Below are 17452 nucleotides of genomic sequence, written 5' to 3'. Positions count from 1 at the left end.
CTCTTTTGTGAATATTTTTTCCTTTCTTTTTTTACAACAATGTGCAAAAGCTATGCAGTGATCATTTACCCCATGCAAACATTTTTTGTGGTCATTTATTTCTAGATCTCTGACCTAACTCTATTTTTAGACATGGTGCATGGGCTAGCTAAGCCCAAATTATAGAACAAAACCAACGTATATTGCAGAAAATTAAAAATACTCCAAGTGCATAGCTTCTAAAACCTATGCACATATTATGGGTCTGAAAAGCTGGCAAGAGCTTCATGTAACCGTATAGTTTGCTATATTGAGTTGTTGTGTGTGTTCCACTGAACATAAATAGAGGATATTACATGGCCGCATGGGGATACGAATTTTATCTTCGAGTGCTGAAAGTATTTCTCACGAGTGAACGCAGCGAATGAGTGAGAGATACTTTCAGCACGAGAAGATAAAATTCCTATCCCCAAGCGGCCATGTAATGTTCTGTTTATTATATAGATACTGATGAAATTTCCACATAAAAGACAACTTTTTTTATTTATTTTTGAAACAGCAATTGGGTAATTATGTTGGTAACCATGGCCACACCAATATCCTCACAGGTGAAAGATAAAAATAGTATCCTGACTGTGCATGGTGAAGATATGATTTTTTAGTAAAAGGAGAAATCCTGGTATTTCATCAGTATCTATATAATAAATAGAATTAATATATGACTTGTTAAATAATGTCTATGAAATGATCATAGATGAGGACTAAGTTTTATTTCAAGTAAACACCAAAACTTTGGAATGTTGTTCCATATTATATTAGAAATTCAAAATCATTGAATCTTTTTAAAAAATATTTAAAGACGTATTTATTTAAAGAAGCTTTTAGTTAAATATCGAATTACATTAAAGGTAAAGGGAAGGTCTGTTTACGAGCCTAGTGGCCCATTGGGCCGGTGCTTAACTCCGGTTTCTGTAGCATGAAGCGACTAGGAGTATTTCTACTCCCCCCTGGATGGGATGCCAGTCCATCGCAGGGTTACCCCCAACATTAAATTTGCCGGTACCCAATTATACACCTGGGTGAAGAGAGGCACTGTGAGAGTAAAGAGTCTTGCCTAAGAACACAACACAGTGTCCCAGCCGGGGCTCGAACCCGGACCACTCGATCTGGAGTCGAGCACATCAAATTACATTACATTAGATTATATATATTTTTGTACTTAAACTACACTATTATACATTTTTAGATATTTTATTGACATGTTTAGCATATATATTATTTCATTGTTAGATTTTTTTCTTTTTCTATTTGTTGTTTTTTTTTTTGCAGTTAGATTTTTGTAACATTTTAGTTTGTGCGCGGATGAAAGTGAATATTGATATTAGCGCAATTTAAGTTAATTTGTAATAATAATAATAATAATAATAATAATAATAATATTAAAGTAGTCATCCTCTCGTTAGAGATGTCTTGAAGCGATTGCATTCCGAATCCAACGCTTTTCGACCTTGAAACTGTTTAGAGGCTCTTACCTCACTTTACCTTGCACTTAACAGGATTGACAATGTGAGAAATGCGCAAAACATTTATTTTTCCCTTTTTGTCAAATTATCTTTAAAAAAGAAACACTTAACTTGAAGACGCTAGACACATGACCAAGTGGATAATGAACGGTGGATCAGGGAGCACCACTTCCTCTGATTCCAATTTTGTGACACGCATTTGTTTCTAAGTAGTCTAAAGTTTAACTCCACCGTGTTTTGCGAAATGCCAGCCAGTTGGAAATCATTTACAACAGTTCGCGTACGTTAGAGTGGGTCGCGTGACCAAGTGCGTTAACATCTCAAAATTCTTAACTTTTGGTTTTAAGTGCTTCAGTCTTCTCTTTTCTCGACTGAGCGGTATCACATGCTTGCCACGTTAGAAAAGAAAACGCATGATCTTTTTCTGTTAAAAGCCAACAGGAAACGTGAGCAGATGGTAAAAAGTGCACGTGGACAGTTTTTGTTTTGATCTTGAGGCCTTTGTCTTTCTCGTGACTCGATTCACTACTGTGACTCCGCTGTTGTGGAGAACGTCATCCGCGATAATCGTTCTTAATTACATGGTCTAAATCTGTCTACTTCTAGACTTACTTTCTGAATCTGTTCAGTACAAGTTCTAGACATACAAAAGTGCGACTCCGTTATAAGTTAAGTTACAAGTTTTTTTCCCGTTCTGTAGGGGCGATACAAATTGTAAGTTTGCTACGAGCTCATTAGATCAACGATGTTTACTTGAAACAGGATGAATCATTGAGTCAAAGTAAATCATGGCGGCATCATCGGAATCTCCTGAAAATCTCCTTGTGGGCTATGACGACCGAGATAGCGAGCCCGACGAGGAAAGTCTCGAAGAAAACCCGATTTCTCTAAAACGTTCTTTGGGAATTCCAGGTGGAATTGCTTTTCTCATCGGCACGATCATCGGCTCAGGTATCTTTGCGACACCGAAATGGGTGCTGTTTTACACCGGTTCAGTTGGAATGTCCCTCGTGATGTGGGCTTTCTGCGGGGTGATTTCTCTATTTGGAGCACTCTGCTACTGCGAGTTAGGAACTTTAATCCCAAAATCGGGCGGCGAGTACCAATATCTGCTGAAGGCTTATGGACCTCTTCCAGCTTTCATGTACTCGTGGATGCTCGTGTTGTTTATGAGGCCGGCGAGTCAGATCATGGTCCTCTTAGTGTTTGGTGCCTACACCGTAGAGGCATTTTCGCCGGGTTGTAGAAGTCGAGAAGAGTTTGTTCCGCTCATTGAGTTACTAGCAGCTGCAGCCTTAGGTAGGTTTGGAAGCGAAACATAAATCAGCATGATTATGTTGTGTTCGTGTTAAGTCATTACAATAGCAACTATCTTTTCAAGATTGTTGTGGTAAAATGTCAATTCCTCAGATTCAAATTTCGAACCTGTGCTTGAGGAACTTTACCTTAGTGTTGTGTAACTCAAAGTTCTATCCCAAAGAAAATTGTTTCTGATTTTCTTCTGTCTCCAAGATTTGAATCAATGGAAAACTAGATATGCTTGATTAATTCCCCTTTGGCTTTTTTACTTTATTTTTACTTTATTTTTGCTTCTTTATTTCTAAATAAATGTTACTTTCTAGTTCAAGTAACAAATTGATCACCCTCCAAAAATAAACTGGTCAGTTGACTTACTTGTGTAGGAAATAGAATGTGGTTGTTTTGCTTTCAAGAAGCACCAAACAGGTATTAACTCGCGAGAGCGTGGACTGCGAGTCGTGACACCGCACTCCTCGAGCGTCTTTCACTACGACGATAAGCCACTGAAACAAAAATAGAAGACGTTCCTAGAAAAGCAAATATGTACGTCTGACATCCAAAAAAATTATTAGATTAAATTTTCTCAGTTTTGGAAATCCTAGGCAGCAATTTTCTCTCGCAAAAATGTTACAGGCACACGAGGTGCCCGGTTGCTGTCAAATTATAGATATTTGAAGATATAATTACATATTATTCTTAGGATGTAACAACATCTTAGACCCCGTCCACACGTATCCAGTATTTTCGAAAACGGAGGTTTTTTTCTCCGTTTGCACTTCTCGTCCACACATAAACGGCATTTTTGGCAACAAATACGGAGATTTTTTAATACGCTCTCCAGACTGTAGATTTTTAAAAACGGAGATTTATCTTATTCGTGTGGACGCGGATGTTTTCGAATACGGAGAAAAAATCTCCGTTTTCGAAAATATCCGGATGCGTGTGGACAGGACGGGGTCTTAACTACATTTTCATCGAATCTCCAGGCGTTATCACCTTCGTCAACTGCGCAAGCGTGAAGTGGGCCACTCGAATTCAGATTTTTTTCACTGTGGCCAAGATGATCGCCATTTTTATGGTGGTATTCACAGGAATTATTCGCTTAGCACAAGGTAAACTATTTTTTTCTATCATTCGTTGAGGTAGCGTGATCATCCTCAGCCGGAGCGCAGTGTACGGACCAATCATTACTTGTCACGGAGGGAGGGAAGGATTGACGAGGATCACAATATCCTCCGATCCCTGTCCACCACCCCCCCCCTACTTCCCCTAGGCGGTAGATATAGACTAGTCCAGGTTTTGATTGGTTCGTTGGATTTCAAAAGTGCATTTCGACTGGCTCAGAATCATTTGTTTTTATCAGTTAATACAGTCACCGCACACACTGTAAATAACAACTTCGTCGAAAAACACTTGAAGCCCAAGGTATTTCATTCTCTTGATTCATTCCATAGTTTTGCTTTCAATACCTTGCAGGCTATACTGATGCCTTTGAAAACGCATTTAACGGAACTAGTCCAGAGATAGGGAAATTTGCGTTCGCTTTTTACAATGGACTCTTCTCCTACGATGGGTGGTGAGTCGACGGTGGCTTTAAAAACGTCATGGGAAATCGATACAGAGTTTAGCTTAATAATTACAAGCTAAACTTTCTCAAACTTTTCCTTTCCCTAGGAACCAGCTGAATTATGTTACAGAGGAAATAAAGAATCCTAATAGGTGAGAAACACAACAACAACAATAGACAGTTGAAACATTACAAACGTTTTGAAACTTCCATCGCATGTTTTTATAGGAATCTCCCGCTCACCATTTTCATTGGTATGCCTCTTGTGACAGCGTGCTACTTGTTGGTGGTTACTGGATACCTTACGGTGCTTACACCACAGGAATTTCTAACTACTGATGCAGTTGCTGTGGTAACTCTTTTCCCATGACCCTTAAATTTACCTTCGCGCGATAAAACTAAAACAATATTCATTTTACAACATTTGACAATTTGAGGCTCATTCTGTCAGAGTGTGAGGTAATTTTCAGTCAAAATGCAGTAAAAATTAAAATGCGGTAAGATTAGATTGATTGGTTCTATAAAAAAAACATCACAAACTCTGCGCAATGTTGGACAAAGGAAACACTTTATTCTATGACGTCATCACGGGGTATCGTAGCCATTGGCCCATCAATCAGCGTGGATCACTTGATTCACTGAATAAATACCGTTCGCCTGCGTTACAGGCTCTCAGATAAATGGGCGTCGGTGCATTAAAATTGTTGTGCGCGAGCGAGGAGAAATATTAGGAAAAGGGCGGAGCTACTGCTCTCCCATGTTTAATCGTCCTGATGATCGCCTCTCCAACTCGTTCGGTCCTCGAGCGGCTGTAAAGCAAGGAAATTTCCATTTCTTATTCGACAGCCAACGTTCATTTATCAAACAGAGCTCTTTATTTTAGTTCCATCTTTTGGTTAAAAATCACCCTTAATATTTAGCTCCAAAATAAACGCTTTCTTAAAAGTATCTTCACGCAAGGTCTGTAGACCATAGATGAGAAATGTTTTTCGAGAATTATGATTTATCAATGGTCAAGGATAAACCAGGCGGAAGCAAAAATCTTGTCGTTATGACTCCACCACGAAGATAATGCGTACACAATTCCAAAACTCTGTATTGTGTTCTACAAAGACTAACTTGTAATAAAACAATATTTTGCCAATTGTCTGCCCCACCCCAGCCGTCAGATCGGCCATCATCGAGCGAGGCTCACTTAACTCAACCCAGGCTTTGCGCGGATAAAGAGACAAGATTACTTTTACAGATTGAAATTAAGACAATTATTTTTCATGTTTTCATCCAACAGACCCTAGCAAACCGGTTATACGGAGTCATGGCTTGGAGTATCCCCATACTTGTCGCTTGTTCTACGTTTGGTGCAGCCAATGGCGGTGCCTTCTCAGGAGGGAGGTTTGGAAACATTGATATAATTTCATACATGTTCATTGGAATTTTCTCGTTAAAATTAGAAGAGCGGTTCTTGATTTTTGAAGTGCCTTTAATTTTTTGTGAGATAAAGTTTTGTCAGGAGTCAGGAGATTCTTACTTCAGTAAAATATCACAAGTGTTAGTTGTCAACTGAGATGTACCCAATGGAAAGGGCAGTGTTCCTCACCCCAACCCCACCCCCCTAACCACACCTTATATTCTAACACGCACCCCTTTGCTACGTATCCTTTGACCCTTAGCCTTAGCTGTCGTAAAATCTCGCCCAATTGCAAACTCTTTTCAATGACTTCAAAACTATGTTGAATTTCAGAGTGGCTTTCGCTGCCGCAAGAGAAGGTCATCTTCCTCGCTTTCTCGCCATGATTCATACCAAAAGAAGAACCCCTCTTCCTGGGCTGATATTCTCTGTAAGTTCTTATTTTCTTATAATCACGTGAGTGTCATTAAACCTTTGTCATCCCGTCTTTCTCACCTCTCTGATATCATTTGGTCAAAAGGAATCAGCTGGAAAAAACAACACGAGCAGTGGGTGCGAAGCTTCCGCGCGAAGCACTTCTAATGTTCGCGTGTCGCCAACTTGTCCTATCCTCTGATTTCTCCCGACTGTTCTAAGGAGAAGAAAACGCATCAAAAGAGTTGTTTTTATTCTTCTTTTCTTTATCATTTTTCTTTATTTTTATTTTTATTTTTTACTTCTTTAGAGTGTCATTTCATGTGTGATGATTATACCTGACTCCTCGTCCTTTGAAGTGTTGTTAAACTATATGGGATTTTTCACCTGGTTCGGTTTTTTACTTTCAATCTAAAGTATCATTTGGCTGAGGTACAAAGAACCTGAGGTCAGGCGACCATTCAAGGTAGACATTACAACGTTCATTTGCTTCAATTGGAAAAAGTACAAGAAACCTCCGCGACGCGCGGGAAATGCGGGTCACCAAGTCGCGTTGGTTGAATCTGATTGGCCGAGGGGGAAGAAAGAGCAAATTAATAAATTAATAAGGTCGAATAAGCTGGTCATGGCTCTACTCTTTGTAAAGTGACCAACCGTTGCCACCCTTTTTTCAATTTCATGCGTATTCTGTGGTTGAACATAATATTTTTATCATATCATTGCTTTCAGATACAATGAATATATGAAGTTCATATATTTTGAACTGCGGTTGTAGATACGTATGATGCATGATCCTCGCAGTAGAGAGCGCTATTTATGCAATAGCGAAAATCAGACCTGAAAAAAATCAGGCCTGTACGGGATTCGAACCACTGACCTCTGCGATACTAGTGCAGCGCTCTACCAATTGAGCTAACAAGCCAACTGGGAGCAGGCCGTTAAGTTGATTCGTAATAAACCCATGATGATCATGCATCATACGTATCTACAACCGCAGTTCCAAATATATGAACTTCATATATTTCATTGTATCTGATTTATCATCATGGGTTTATTACGAATCAACTTAACGGCCTGCTCCCAGTTGGCTTGTTAGCTCAATTGGTAGAGCGCTGCACTAGTATCGCAGAGGTCAGTGGTTCGAATCCCGTACAGGCCTGATTTTTTTCAGGTCTGATTTTCGCTATTGCATAAATAGCGCTCTCTACTGCGAGGATCATGCATCATACGTATATCATTGCTTTGTTACAGTGAAGTTTTCAATCGATTGCCGCAAGTAAGGATTGAGATTGCTTAGGCTTTGCTTTAACTTCGCTACGTAATTGGTTCAGAAAACTCTCACTACCCTTTTGACCAATCAAATCGCGACTTGTTCCGACCTCGTGCTTTCTTCCCGCGCTTCATGCAGTTTTCTTGCTTCCACTCTGCGTCCTCATTGGCTCCTCGTAACATTTTCCTTTCCGCTGATTGGCCGTCAGATGATCGCCAGTAAAATTTTTCTTGCTGGCCTTTAACTTGGTATATAATCATATATTCAGCTTTCTCCTCATTTCCTTGTAGGTATGGTTAGGAATTCCCATATTCATGGTTGTGGTTTCAGCATACCTAGTAATTGCGCCCTTTTATGCGGCACCGTTACAATCATTTTATTGTATCCTGTTTGTTTTTGCTGCAATTCCATTTTACTTGGTGTTTGTTCGATATAAAGTGGTTCCACGGCATTTCCTTCTCTTTGTTGGTAAGTATTTATGTATCGTTTTAAAAACTGATGAATCTTTTCGACACAACCCGCTCATTAGATTCCTTACAATTCAACTCGAGACGCAATTTGTGTGATTGTTATTGCCCATCTTGAGAAGTTATGTGGAATCTTAGGCTTACACCTTCGATATAAATCTTTCAAAATAACAATATTGATTTCGACAAAAAAAAACTCGATTGTTCAGGGCGTGCGTTACAGACACATGATTTGACCGGACGACCGGACGCGAGGGGCTGTGTGCGAATGGGAGTGAGAAGTCACGCGCGTCAAGTTCTCGTCGATTCTTGTGTTCTCACTGAACCTATGCTACACATGTTAATTTGATGAGAAGCTAATAACCCGTTAAGCGTCGTAGGCCGGGACCGTTCATTGTCGCCTGGGGAGGATGTGTAGAGGGTTTTTCCTGAGGGTGGGGAGGGGGGAGTCACGTGGTTTTCAGGGGAACGGAGGGGAATCAGAAGACAGACAAGAGGTCTCTAGTCTCAACTATTTACGATTCTCTCTGATCCACGCGCTTTTTCACTCTTCCTTTCAGATCGTATAACTTATAAGCTACAAGCAATCTGTGACGTGGCGCTTCCTGTGGAGGAAAGAGACATTGAAGAATCCACGTCACTTATAAGCCAAATGTCTGACTAGAAACATATCAATCAAAGAAAAGGAGGAAAGTTTCCTTGTAATTAGATCTAAAATTGACGGAAAGGAGAAACTAAGAAGTTGTTACCTTGGTCTAACACATAATTCTCGAAACTAGTTTACAGAGAAGAGTGTAGAGGGGAAAATTAACAATCAGATCTTGGGAGTTATAGCGTTAAATACTTGTTGGAAATTGGACACAAACAGAAAAAAAAAATCAAACAAATAAAATAACTTCAGAATTTTCATTTTCAACAGAATTTTAAAAGATTCAGCACAAAACATGGTATAAATACCCCAAAACAAAATCAATAACAAGAAAAAAAATGGTGAAAGCAAACAACGAGTTAATATTTTTTTTTTTTGACAAAGACATTAGGTAGGCTTCTATCCAGGGAGCTTAAATGTTTCTTTGTTAACAAGTAAAATCGATTTGTCAAATAAAGAAACACTTTTCATCATGTCTATTAGTTAATTGTTCGATAGAATACTCTTTGTACACATGGTATTAAAAACTGAATATATTTACACTGTAAGAACAAAGTGATCAATAAAGGAAGCTCTTCAGTCACTATGAGAAAAGACATCTTGCGATCAGATTAACATCCAAAATCTTAATCTAAACCTCAAAACGAGAGAGCCTCTGCATTTTTAATGTTAATGTCAAGACCATCGTTTAATTGTCTTTAAATTCAGGAGAAAAGAAATAATTTTTCTGGCAAGTTCAGTTGAAGTTTTAGTACATCCGGGATAGTGACGGAGGTGGAGCCTCGATCCTTCGCGCGACTTCGTTACAATACTTGTCCGGAACACCAGCGTCTTTCAACTCCTGCAACTTTCTTCTTTTTATTTCGTCCAATTTCTGCCGCCTAGAAGTATACACATATGTTAGTAATCATTGTGGAAAACTCAGCAGGCTTCGTGCCACTGTTTTCTAAAGTGATTACGAACCATTTTAATACAAGGAAAGAAAGCGCGTCGGCAAAATCCCGTGTTTTTTATTTGTTATATTTGACACTTGATTGGTCAAATCATTATCAGTCTCATTCTCATTGGTAGAACATCTTTCAGCAATAAAACACGGTAACTGCCACTTAAGGTCCTACTCTATAGTGGATGATTTCCAATGGTTTTTAATCGACATAAACCTACCTTGCTCGAGCTTCTTGGTCCAATTTAATTCCTTCCTCAAAGAAAGCATTCCTGGCCTTAATGCGATCTTTCTCTTTCTCGCGAACCTGTTGGCGCACTTCTGCCGCATGTTGATGGCGGCGGACTGCATCTACTTTTTCAGCGTCTTCGTCTTTCAGCTGTTGCTCCTCTTGCACCCTGTAGATATTTATTATTCCGTTTTAATAATAGGAAAACAACAGGGATAAGACCACCGCTGCATTTAAGGAGGAAAGTTCCTTCCGCGAATGTAACGAGTATTTTACATAACCCTCGTTAGCAACCTTCGGGCCTTTCCGAGTACTGGTACTAGTTTCTAATTGGCTTGTCTAATTCGGAAACTTTTTGCGGGCTTTCACGTGACGTAGACTGACACAAGAGGCACTTGAAGACACTTGAAGCAAAAAACTTAAAAGTAAACATGACTTACATTAACACTCTCTCAAACTCAGCCCTGTCTCTGGCAGCTTGCACTGCTAAGAAATGATCTTTGTTCCTCACTTGCACTTCACGAGCTGCACGTAACATTTCCTCAGTTTGCTTCCTATAAATAAAACAAAGCGTGAAAAACACTTAAAAGTCTGCTGTGTGTGTGAGGGGGGGAGGGGAAGAGGGGGTAGGGGAGGGGGAGGGGAGGGGGAGGGGGTAGGGGAAGGGGGAGGGGAACCAATCACAAAGGTCCACAGTGGGAAGTGGAGCAAAAATAAAGGAAATCCCGAATTATTCATGACAACCAATTGCCTCGTTCTTTTCACTCACTTCTTCTCAGCTTCTTCTTTCTCTTTTCTTCTCCATTCCCGTTCTGCTTCTTCCTGGTTTCGCTTGGCTCTAAGAGCATCCTGCAAAAGTAAATGTTTTCTTACTAAGTACACGTCTAGCGTCTGCCATTTGAAAGCACAGCAAAACCTCAGAACTTGTTTACGACTGCAGGCAAAAAATGGTCGAATGTATGAGTTCTGATTTACACGAACGTGCGTGCATATTTTTAGTCACGCAGGTGAGTGTAGTGACGTGCAGTGTGCGTGTTTCGCGTGTGCAGTGCGTGGGAATTACACGCACGTCAAGCGCGTGTAATGGTGTTGGTACACGCGAGCCGTATTATAAGGCCAACTTTACAACACATATTAAGACTTTTCGAGACAATAGTAAAGCAAGGCCATCTTAAACAAGGCCATCTTCGCTCCGACGTAGGGCTAACGCTCGAAACGTCAGCTTTTGTAATCGTTACGGTGGCCAATTTACCATTTCAACTTTGTTGATATATCCATCTTAAACAATACCTTCTCAGCTTGTTTGTCTTTGGCTCTCTCCTGCTGTGCACGTAGACGAGCAATTTCTTTCTCTTTTTCAACTCGAGCAACTTCTAATTCACGCTGGTAGGCTTCCTCTCTTTCCTGAACAAAAAGCAAAAATTAAAGTAAATTAAAGTAAATAAAAATGCGAGGAAAGAAAAAACTTTCAGCAAAAACTATCATGTGACGAAGTTTGTTCACTCACCGCTTTCTGTTTCAGATATTCCATGACTTTTATTTCCTCGAGCTTGTCTTGCGCCGCCTTGCGCTCCTTCAGTTCAGCGATTTCCTGGATAAAAAAAAATTAAATCAGTTGCTTTTTCTTATTGAATGAATTTTACCTAAAAGCTATTTAAATTACACCGAGGCAGTCAGTGGATACTTAAGTAGCACGGGAATAGCTAAGTGGGATTCCTAGAATGCGGGCGACCTTCTCGCTTTTCCTAAGAAAAATCGATATTTATCAATGAAAAAGAAAACCCTGGTATGTCATTTACTCTTTAACTCCCGAGAGTGACCAAGACAGAATTTCTCCTTATAATGTTGATACAATATCCAGCAGACATGAAATGAGAATAAAGAAAAATATAAACTAAGGGATTATTAGCTGATCCAATACCAAATTTAGGAAAAGCAGTGATGGCAAAACAAGCCCAAAACGACGGAAATCGCCAAAAAACACAACGGAAACACAAGGAATGAGTAAGTTTTATTACTATAACATGTAAAATATTCATATTTCGGAATACTTAGTGCTTTAAATGGACCATATTTTATTCCCCATACTATTCCTTATAGCGCATTCAAATTCTCAACGGTTGCCCGCGTCACACAACGCGTAACGCATTCATGAAATAATCCTTCACTTTCCCTCGAGACGTGAACTTGGGACGCCTGTGATATCTTGGGAATGAAAGAGTTTAGATGCTAGTTTAGGTCCCTTATCTACTTGAAAATCTTATCTGTGCCCCCTTGGGGTGGATGAAAGATGTCTCTTAAAAGACAAGGTTGAGTTACCTCATTTGCTTTGGCTACTTCTTTCATCAAAGCTCGTTGAACTTCTTTCTTTTTAATCAGGTTCTCCAAATCCTCTGCTTGAAGTTTATCCAAATATTGCAACATTGCCTAGGGGATAATCATTTATATATATATATATATATTTATTTAACAATTATTCGCCTCAGGTTCGGTGAATATCGTTGAATAATCCCCGAGACAAAGTCGAGGGGATTATTTGACAACATTCACCGAACCTGAGACGAATAATTGTTTTAGTATAATTTCAGAGCTGAACAACAGAGAAATTTCTAAAATCATAACATTTTAGCAACATTTATTAACATTTTATTTTAACATTTTATATAAACCGTGTGGAGCGGTTTATATAGCGTCATCATAAGGAACCGCTCGACCAATCAGATTGCTGGAAACTCTTTGCTCAGCTCTGAAATTATACTAAATATAAATATATATGAGACTGAATTCCATACATGGTTAGCTTAATAAAAGAAAGAAGCAACAGGAAAAGGAAAACGTGTTAATCTAAAATGAAAAAACCTTACAGTGGCACAAGATATTGGATAACTTTGCACTGCATTGCTGTGTATATTTTATTAGGGAAAGGAGAACACATTTCCAACAGCTTTCAGTATATTGTGCAGGCCACCCAAGCTCTATGGGAACCATATGAACTTGAATTTAATAAATACAAGAACAAAAGTTATTGATGTTACCAACACCTGTCTTACTTGATAAACTTGTCAATTGAAAGTATCTTTAAAATGCATGACTGAGAATATATGAAAAACAAACTGGCTTCAGAAATGAAAAAAAAAAAAAAAAATTAAAAAGAGAAGAGAAACAACATTAATGCAAGATTGAGAATTCACATTTCTTTAAAATATTTTTTAAACAGAGCTAATTTCAAGACATATTTTGTTCCTTTTTTGTGAATTTTCTAATAGAAGGCAACCTTAGTACTGCTAAAAGGAGCCAGAGCAAGCTATATTAAGAATATTGATAGTAACCTTAGTCTCCTGATCCTTTTTCTCCTCATCTAACAGTCTTATCTGTTCTCTGTCTGTAATCTGATGTTGCAACACTTGTGCACCCTTTAGTCTTTCAAGATGAGCAGCTTTCTCCCTGTCCTCATACTCTCTGAGTGCTTTAAGTCTTTCCACTTCCATCATCTCATCCAAGCGTTTCTCTTCCTCCAGCTGTTCTTTCTTGATGTCCACCTTTTCAATAAGTTGGGCATCTCGGATTGCATGGCATTTGGCATTCAAGATGAGCTGTCAAAAAAAACAAAATCAAAGTACAAGGTTTAAAGTGATCTGATCATACATGTAGCTTTGCAAAAACAAAAAAAAAAATAATAATAATAAATAAATAATTGAAAACAGCTCTTTGCCAATTTTCAGCTTTATTGATCTTAAGCATGGTCCATAAAACATTTATGAAACCTTTATTTATTTAATTTAACCTATTGACGTCCAGTGCACCTGTATGCACTCATGTGGACCCACACCCTTTCTACACCTTGTGACGTCATCACTTTTAACCCTGGAGCATGACTTTGAGCACATACTTGAACAGGTTGAAAATATCTTACAAACAATACCAGAATGAGTGCAACTGAGTGAAGGAGATTGGAGAAATAGCCAAAAAACCATGTAACTTTGACCTGAAAATCTGCACGAAATCTTGTTCCATTATCCACCTACCTTTCTGAGCATGTGGTTTGAAAATAATGAGTAATTTCCTAAAAAATCTCTACACCAAAATGAAGCCTACTAAATTTCCAGCAAGTGAGGAGAAACTTCAGGCAAGGAAAGGGGAAAAAAGGGCAGGAGAAAGAAAGAAAAGTAAAAGTCGTAAGTGGGGCATTACTTTTCAACCCAAAAACGATCTCGAAAATTTGCTTTCTGCGCGTGCCCAAGATTTTCAGGCCACCATTTTGCATTTGGATCGAAAGGCCGTCAAGTGTACAAGCTGTCAATGGGTTTGTGGTAAGTTTGAGCTTTTAAAACCACAACAGTGACCCGAAATCTGCTCGACTAGCTTCAATACACAGTTTTTCACAAAAGCTGCAGCCATTAATGGGTTAAAATACCTCATTCAACTTCTTAATTTCATCATCTTGTTCCTCCATTAGTTCATTAGCTTTATCTAGCAAAGTTCCACTCTGTATCATCTTCTCCTAAAACATCATATAAGACAGAAACAAAAGAAATTTAGCCACTTAAGACCTCTGTCATAAATGGGAGGCTTGATCATAATTTTTCGTGTGCACGTAGATAAGGATTCTTACCTAATGCTTTTAGTGAAAATTCGGCATTTTTTTCAAGTGTTAGAGGTTAATTCACACATACATAAAAGGAAAAATATAAAAGCCTGCTGTAGTTTATAAAAGGGTCAACTTGCATGACCAAAAAACTGCCTTACTAAAAGGTTATCATTCTGTAAATGACAATCACTTTACTTGCTCAAGGTCTGATGGTTTGGCGTTCTCCTTCCGTTTCAGCTCCATGGTCTGCATAAAGTTCTTACGTTCTTCTGATGCATTTTGAAGAGCTTCTTTCCTTTTTTTCATTTCCTCCATGGAAGCTTCCTTTTCAGCTTGTGTTGGAACATGAGATGCAGACTGCACTTACAGGAAATAAATAACAAGGTAATTAATTTAGAGGTTGATCTATTCAGTACCTCAGTCTATTTATTTTTAAATCCCAACTAGTGGAAAGGAAACAAAAATAGCAAGTTACAAAGTACAGCGGAGGAATTAAACTCCTGAATATCAAGAAACAAATCTAGTTGTGAGGCAGAGTAGAGGAATTGAACCTGGGAACTCCAGGGCTGGGTTGTTCAAAGCTGAGTCAATATAACCTGGGGTTAGCATGAAATCTGATTTCAGATCTGAAAGCTTTTAAGGAAAACTCAATATAATTATTTTTGTCTACAATCTGATTACTGGATGCTTAAAAAGAATACTGGAGACAATTACCCCAACGAGGCTTTTTGAAAAAATAAAGAAAGAAATCTGTATTAAAAATTCAACCCTAGGTAATGCACTCATTGGTCTTTGAACAACTGGGCACAGATATATAATCTGCTGCCCTGAAGCACTTACCCTTACAACCCCCTAAATTCAAAGTTTCTAAAGAAAACGTTAATCTGTCTGCATTCACGGACACTTAAACTTAAGGTACTATTTTTTAGCTTCAAAAGTTTTTTTTTTTTTACAGCAAGACTATGTACAAAGAAAACTTACACAAATTTGACCAATTTATCTACAGGAAAAAACTGATGACCTTCAACCAAAAAGTTTCAGAGTTCTGCACTGACTGACAACACAGAATTCAGTAAAAATTCATTATTGCTTGTTTCCTTTAATCATTTTGATCAGTTTTGTGCCAGTGGTCCTGGTAACAAAATTACCACTGCAACCAAACTAAGCATTCAATTAAAAAAGGTCCTATGAAATGTGTTTAATTATGCTAAAAAGTCACCTTAATTCTTCTAAACTCTCCAACCTCTAATATAATACTTCTTCCAGAGGGATCTTCCTGTGGAACCCTGAGAAAAATATAATGAAAAGTTAATAATTTACTTTAATTGTTCATCAACTCATAAATTATTTGTCAAGATAGAGCAGTATGAATTTAAATGATTTTAAAGGCTCAAATATTAATCACAAATTTAAACTAATACTAAAACCAACCTGAGTCTTCTGATCAAGTCTTTAGTAATAACTTGAATCATTTCTGGTTCTTCAGATTTAGCTGGAGACTTTTTGCCACCTGGACTGCTTCGCCGGCGTGATCTCTCTGATAAAGCAGCAGCAAAAGCATCCTCTTCACCAGGCCTTACTTTCTTTGGAGAGGCAAATAATGTTTCATCCTGCCAACAAAAAAAATGAGTTGAGAGGATGGTGAGCACTTGACTTAACTGTGCAGCTAACTCACTCACAAGTGCAAAGTTAAGAAAGATGATGCTTGTTTTGTCACAAATGTGAACAAAAAACTGAGTTCTGCCTGAAAAGTGAAAGCAAGACCTTCAAATTTTACACTCCTAGGCTCTACCACTGATCTACAGAGATCTAAGCAATAGTTAACAACTATTCACCGAAGTGGAGGTGGTTAGTGGTGGATATTTACCAAGCCGCAAAGTGGCGAGGTAAATATCCACTGCTAACCACTGACACTGAGGTGAATAGTTTTTTTAGTATATACTAAAACAGTGAGATAATATACACCACCAAAAATTGATTTGAGTGATTTCTTCGCTTGTCATGGATACAAACCAGGACGCCATTTTTTCCTGAGTTGCTCGGAGGTAAATAGCAAAGGATATTCGGAGTTTGACTAGCCAATCAGAGCGCGCCTTCAACGCTATCCACTGTTTTAGTATATACTAAAATAGGCTATTTACTAGTCTAGAGTGAAGTTGCCTTTGATCTTTTTAATGCTAAATCGCCAAACTGATATCAAGGGTTAACAGTTGTGAATCAGCTCATTCTTCAATCTCAGACAGTTAATTACCCGATCACTCCCATTAATTCTGATCACTGGCGAAGCAAATGGCTTAAGACTAGTTCCTGCCAAAGCATTATAATTTTCTGTTGGATTTTTACTCTTAAATTTTCCTCAAGTTTCTAACAGCTGGTAAGACATTCAAACAGTAACTTCGGCAAATATAACTATTTGTTCGCGAAAGTAATCAGCTGAATCTCAAAAGGTCTTTGAGCTTTGGTAAGATACAGCTGTACTGCAGTGTCTCAAATATAGCGTCATACACATTAGTGGTACAAATGGAACCTCGATTTAACGAACCTCTATATAACGAAGTCCTCGGTTTCACGATCGATACTTCAGTTTCAGCCCGGCTAAAGCTACAATAAAATGTATGCCACAGAACCTCGATATAACGAACCCTCGATATAACGAACCACTTTCGCCAGTCCCTTGGCACTTTGTGAAACCGAGGTACCACTGTAGTATATTTCAAAATGAAGAGAGATCCAGTTACCCTTTGAATTTCATGGCCCCAAAATACTCAAAAACTTACCACTGTAGAGGTTCTGTTGATTGTGTGATACTGTCTCGTCCATGATTTTCTAGATGCATTCGATCCGCCAGATTCTGACGATCCAACAGTACTGTTTGGCTGTAAGAAACATTGATTAAAAGGACGCCTCGTAAATTTCATTCTTCATCCAAATAATCAGTTGAAAAACATCACTCTTACCAGACAGATTAAACCTGAGTTTATATTTCTATAAAAATTTCTACTAACCATTCTGAAAAAAGTTTTTCTTCAAAGATTACTCAATGCTTGTTGAATCAAAATGGCGAGTCAGTAGTTTTGGCCGTAAAGAAATATAGGTTGTTTCCAAGACAACGACAA

At 38.5% G+C, this 17452-nt stretch overlaps 2 protein-coding genes across 2 annotated transcripts; one reads left to right on the top strand and one right to left on the bottom strand.

The window, feature by feature from the left end:
• The first annotated feature begins 1463 nt into the window (after positions 1–1463).
• Positions 1464–9051, top strand: LOC111332168 (b(0,+)-type amino acid transporter 1). The gene is given in 10 exon segments (XM_022937458.2): positions 1464–2801; positions 3788–3913; positions 4278–4377; positions 4476–4520; positions 4597–4720; positions 5657–5760; positions 6110–6206; positions 6501–6656; positions 7751–7928; positions 8488–9051. Coding segments are annotated over 10 exon segments (1545 nt in total). The 5' UTR covers positions 1464–2290; the 3' UTR covers positions 8592–9051.
• Positions 9052–9091: 40 nt separating this feature from the next.
• On the bottom strand, positions 9092–17411 carry LOC111332160 (cilia- and flagella-associated protein 45). Its single transcript, XM_088728129.1, has 14 exons — positions 17342–17411; positions 17114–17212; positions 15768–15946; positions 15556–15622; positions 14532–14693; positions 14163–14249; positions 13078–13341; positions 12068–12175; positions 11256–11339; positions 11039–11152; positions 10518–10597; positions 10189–10302; positions 9741–9917; positions 9092–9457 (listed from the first exon to the last, which is right to left on the bottom strand). Exons 1-14 carry the CDS (start codon positions 17342–17344, stop codon positions 9325–9327), a joined length of 1671 nt encoding a protein of 556 aa, XP_088584255.1. The 5' UTR covers positions 17345–17411; the 3' UTR covers positions 9092–9324.
• Positions 17412–17452: the final 41 nt, after the last annotated feature.

Source organism: Stylophora pistillata, chromosome 7, assembly GCF_964205215.1.
Source record: "Stylophora pistillata chromosome 7, jaStyPist1.2, whole genome shotgun sequence".
NCBI lineage: Eukaryota > Metazoa > Cnidaria > Anthozoa > Scleractinia > Pocilloporidae > Stylophora > Stylophora pistillata.
The sequence above is the reverse complement of the archived record's forward strand: the minus strand, read 5'-3'. Positions and strand labels throughout refer to the sequence as shown.